At 35.0% G+C, this 5,164-nt stretch overlaps 1 protein-coding gene across 1 annotated transcript; it reads right to left on the bottom strand.

The window, feature by feature from the left end:
• Nucleotides 1–369: 369 nt before the first annotated feature.
• LOC120255445 (zinc finger MYM-type protein 1-like) lies at nucleotides 370–2,329 on the bottom strand. The gene is made up of 2 exons (XM_039263277.1): nucleotides 1,046–2,329; nucleotides 370–960 (listed from the first exon to the last, which is right to left on the bottom strand). Exons 1-2 carry the CDS (start codon nucleotides 2,327–2,329, stop codon nucleotides 370–372), a joined length of 1,875 nt encoding a protein of 624 aa, XP_039119211.1.
• Nucleotides 2,330–5,164: the final 2,835 nt, after the last annotated feature.

The raw sequence follows: 5,164 nt of genomic DNA, 5'->3' as shown, positions 1-5,164 counted from the left end.
TTTGAGATCTATCAGTGTTTTCTTTTAGTTCGTTTGAGCAGGGAAGCTCTAGCAGCAGAAAATGGAAATCTTTCAGTAGCTTTATCTCACATTGTTACATGTTAGCTTTGTTCTCTCATTTTTGCATGGCAGGTAGAATCATAGAATTTATTTTGATTTAGATATGATGTATCCATGCCTTTTTAAATGTTTATTTATTTATTTATTTATTTATTTATTAGTGAAGCCTTGCTGCATTTGCTGTCCTTCAATGTTGTACCTTTGGTTTTCCCAGAATGTTCAGATAAGATGAGATTCTGACATTATCGATACAAAATAGTGCGATATTGTTACATTTAATTAAAACATTCACAAAAAAACATAAAATATTTATCTATGCACATTAGAGTTAGAAGTGCCATCTGTGCGACGCATGCTACTCAAAGGAGGTAACTGAATACGGTGAGCTTGCATTTTTTGAAAACATTGTAGAATCGCCTCATTGTCAATAGTTGTAAAAACCTCTTTCTTAATATAGACAATCATGCTATCGTTCATCCACTCGTCTCCCATTTTGTTGCGTAAGTCAGTTTTCACTATATTCATCGCTAAAAATACCCTCTCAACACTAATTGTCACAACTGGTAAAACCAATGCCAACTCAATAAGACGATAAACGAGTGGAAAAATAGTACATTTGCCAGTATCAACCATCTTTATAGCAAAACCTCCCAAGTCCCCGACATTTGCAAAATCATCATCATGTCGCACATCATAAATGAAAGTAGCAAGTTGATCCTCAAGCATCATACGTTCAGTCACTGAGAAGTCTTCAGGATACATCTCTGCAAGACGGAGTAGTTTATGGATGTTGAATTTAGAAAATGAGTCCCTACGATCAAGGCATGATACTAAAAGAAGTAACTCCGTGCTAGCTTCAGGAAAGCGGTTGAGCAATTCTTGATATATCAAATCAATAACCTAACATTAAAATAAAATAGAGATTAATAAAAAGAATACATTAATGAGATTTATAAAACTATAATAAATACAAAAAATTAATTACCTCACAAAAAATCTCTACACGATAATGGTGAAAATGAGTAATGAATTGTTCTTCCCGTCTAGAAAGACCACGAATTGGCATATTATCCTCTATATTAGGCACATTGATTGAGTTCTCCTTACAAAAAGAAGTAACTTCTCCCAAAAACTCCTCCCATCCTGTCTCCCTAAAGTGTTGAAGACGAGCTTTCACCACTTCAATCAATCGCATAGCTTGAACATTATTTTGGTCCTTTTGTTGTAAAGCAAGTGACAACTCATTTGTCATGCCCAATAAACGCCTCATCAAGTACATCACAAATACAAACTGGTAATTCTCCATTTTGTCAATCAAACTTGCCACTATACCTCTATTATTAGTAGAAGCGTCATCATCATGCACATTTTGGAGTACCTCTGAAATTGACGTCCACATAGAAATTAACTCGAGAATTGTAGTGTAATGCGATCCCCAACGAGTATCCCCTGGTCTTGCTAAACTGGATTCTTGATTTTTTTCTTTACCACTGACTATCTCCACTTTCTCCAATTGCTCAACCAATCTATTATGATGATGTTGCCAAAGTTGATATCTCATTTTACATGATGCTCCGGTGGCATTAACAATCATATTAACATATTGGAAAAAATCACTCACAATTCGATTCTCTTTAGCAACGGCAACAACCACTAATTGTAGTTGGTGAGCAAAACAATGTACATATCTTGCATATGGATTTTCTTTTAAAATAAGTGCTTTCAAACCATTGAATTCACCTCGCATAGTTGAATCCCCATCATATCCTTGCCCTCTCAACCTCGAAAGAGACAACTTGTGTTTAGCAAATAAATAATCAATGGCATTCTTTAAAGAAATTGCAGAGGTATCAGGCATATGAACCAATGCAAGGAATCGCTCTATCACATGTCCATTCTTATTCACATATCGTAAAACAACTCCCATTTGTTGCTTTATTGAAGCATCTTGGGCTTCATCAATCATAAGAGAAAAAAATTTATCCCCAATATCATCAACAATAACACGTGTAATCTCCGTTGCACAAGCATTTGTCAAATCCTTTTGAATTTTTAGGGAAGTCAATTGATTGTTTCCAGGGGCATTTTGATTGATTGTCTTCCAAACTTCTTCATTTCGTAGGTTATACCATTCAAGCAACTCAAGAAAATTGCCTTTGTTTAGTGAATTTGAGGACTCATCATTTCCACGGAAAGGTAAATCTTGCTTCAAGAGAAAACGAGTCACATCTAAAATTGCCGTCAACCGAATACGATATGCAACCTCCATCTCATGTGAATGTGTAGCCAACAAGTGTGACACACTTTGTCTTTGAGTTTGGAGCCTTGAAATTTTACTCTCGCATCATTATGCATGCTATTTATGGCACCAATATGTTCTACGAATTTTTCCAATGCTTTTTTCCAATTATTGAATCCCATTTTAGTGAATGCATCTTCTCCCATTCAGCTTCCTCTACTTGGCTTGAAAAGATAACACCAAAAACAAAGAGCCGCATCTTTTGTCATTCTATACTCCAACCATGGATGTTGTTTAAACCAAGGATCTTGAAAACTTCTCTTTTATTTGCCATAATCTCTTTATGGATAATTCTGGCCAATTGGTTGCCATGGGCCTCTAGTCAAATACTCTCTTCTAACTTGATCTCTAATCCCAATATCAAAGTCTTCAATTGGTTTTCGTAATCCGGGGTCACTAACAATGTCGTTGAAATTAAAATTTGTATTAATGTTCTCCTCGCTTGATTTAGAGTCCAATGGTACTTTAGGAGTATTTGATGACTGTTCACTCCTTGGTCATTTGATCAAAAATTTATCCATGATCTATAAAAACAAATAAGTAAAAAAACTTTAATTATAGACTATGAAAAATAACAAGCAAAAAACGTTAATCATGACACAACTAACATCATTAGAAATTTGGAAGAATCAAACACAAAATTGTTTGAACATGGTAATGCTAACATTCATGCATCTAAATTGTTATTGAATCTATTTTGTTATGTGTCAATGAATATGAAACCTTTGGCAAATGGTATAAGTGTATAACTAGTCTTATTGAAGTCTATCTTATTATACATTTTGCTATATAGATTTAAATATAACTAGTCTTACTAGTCTTATTGAATATGAAACCTTTGGCCTGATAGGGAAGGTTCCCCCCCACTTTTATGCACACATTGGGTCCATCTCATAGCCAATGTGGGACTAAATGGGTTCTATTACATTACCCTACCAATCGAATAATCTGGGCGCCTGACCAACAATACTTCACTCAGGGCCCAGCTCTGGTCAAAATCCTCCCTGGTCAGAACCCTCTCGCGGTCGACACCGTCCCGAACCCGGGACGTGGACCGGTCCCCACCGTGCCCCCACACCATCTCACGAAAGCAGCCAATGTAATGCGCATGCAAGTGGAGGAGGCGGACCCCAAAAAGATCGACCGATAGGGAAGATTGCCCCCCACTTATATGCACACATTGGGTCCATCTTATAGCCGATGTGGGACTAAAGGGGTTCTATTACACTATGATGATTAGATTTAGGGTTTCGATTTAGGGTTCTAATTTCAATCAATCTATGATGATTTTCTTCTTTGGGTTGTAGCTATTGAAGGTCTTAGACTACAATGTGTCAGTGTTGTTCTCAAAGGCTCTGGCCAATATTAGGCCACAAATTTGTTCGGAGTTTCGATGAGTCAGTGATGATCGCCTGAATCCAGCTAAAGCCACGCCGGTTCATCCTAGAAAGAACATCCAGGTTCATCTCTTTTTTCTCGCTTTTGATTTTTGTCCCTAATTTTTAGTGTGGTTTTGATTTTTTGTTGTTGAATGGTTTTTGATTTTTGTTAATCTTGTTGTTCTTAGATTTTATGATTTTCTGAGTATTTTTATTATGATTTTTATTTGGTTATTGAAGTTTGAATATCTATAATAAGAGCCTGTAAGTGTTTTTGAAGATAATGCAGATTATATCTTGCTATTTTTTTTTTTAATTTACGAGATTGAATAGTTGAGTTGATAGGAGCATCTGTTGATGCATCCAATGAGGCTCAAGGGTTAAACAGGAATCTCTATCCAAATTTCAGATAGTCTTGCTGAAATTCGTGGGTTAGTAAGAAAGACATTCATTACATGTTTATAAAAGTTTTAATTTTTTTAAAATAAATATATTCAATAGTTAATTTTGAAAAATGTTTATTAAAAATTTTTTCCTTCCAACTCAAAATTTTAAAATAATTCTCTAAAGCCCACATTTTTATTAGTTGACCGAACCCTCTAATTTTTAATTTTATTTTTTTGCATTTTTGCCGGTATCCCTTTTAATCATCCAATTGGAGTATACAAATGCTAAGGAAAGCCTCTTGCAATTTGCTAGAAAAGCGTTTGTTGCAGCCCCAAGTTTCCAAATTCAGTGCAACAAGTGGGCTATCATAGTTCGCCTGTTTCTTGGGGAAATTCTAGATAGAACTGTCTCCATGAAGAAAGGTATGAAAAAGGCATTGAAACCCTACTTTGAACTAACTAATGTGAGTCCTTTTCTTTTCCGGCGAGGAGGTTGAAGAAGAGGACCATGGAGGCTCTAGAAGTGGTTTTATTTTTTTTTTTTAATTTTATCACAACCAAATGAATACAACAAGAATCAGGTACGGTGTGTTGTTTTGATTTTGTTCACTAGGATAAATAAAAGGTGTGTTAATAGTGGCGTTGGTTTAACATTTCTTATTTTAAATTTTTTTTGAAAATTAGCTAGAATCTCTAGCTTTGGGTTTAATGGTGGTACTGTGTTATTTTGTTTGATTTTTTTTTCCCCAAATGTTTGGTGTATTGGTAGTCAGAGTTTAGATCAAAGTGTTTAAATAATTTATCTGGTTAACTTTGAATTTTTAGAACAGTGATACTGTACAAATTGAAAAAGATGAACATACACAATAGGTAATAGAGCTGGCCATGATAGGTGAACCTCTTTAGCATTAACCACTCATTGTTACTACTCAATGTTATGCTTCAATGTACTTTCTGCTATTGTCAACAATCCATACCATTTAAAAGTTTAGTACATATCTGAAGTCCTTTCTAATGATTATTTAAGTGAATTATGTCCA

Source organism: Dioscorea cayenensis, chromosome 3, assembly GCF_009730915.1.
Source record: "Dioscorea cayenensis subsp. rotundata cultivar TDr96_F1 chromosome 3, TDr96_F1_v2_PseudoChromosome.rev07_lg8_w22 25.fasta, whole genome shotgun sequence".
Classification (NCBI taxonomy): Eukaryota; Viridiplantae; Streptophyta; class Magnoliopsida; order Dioscoreales; family Dioscoreaceae; genus Dioscorea; species Dioscorea cayenensis.
This window is presented reverse-complemented; position numbering and strand designations above follow the sequence as displayed.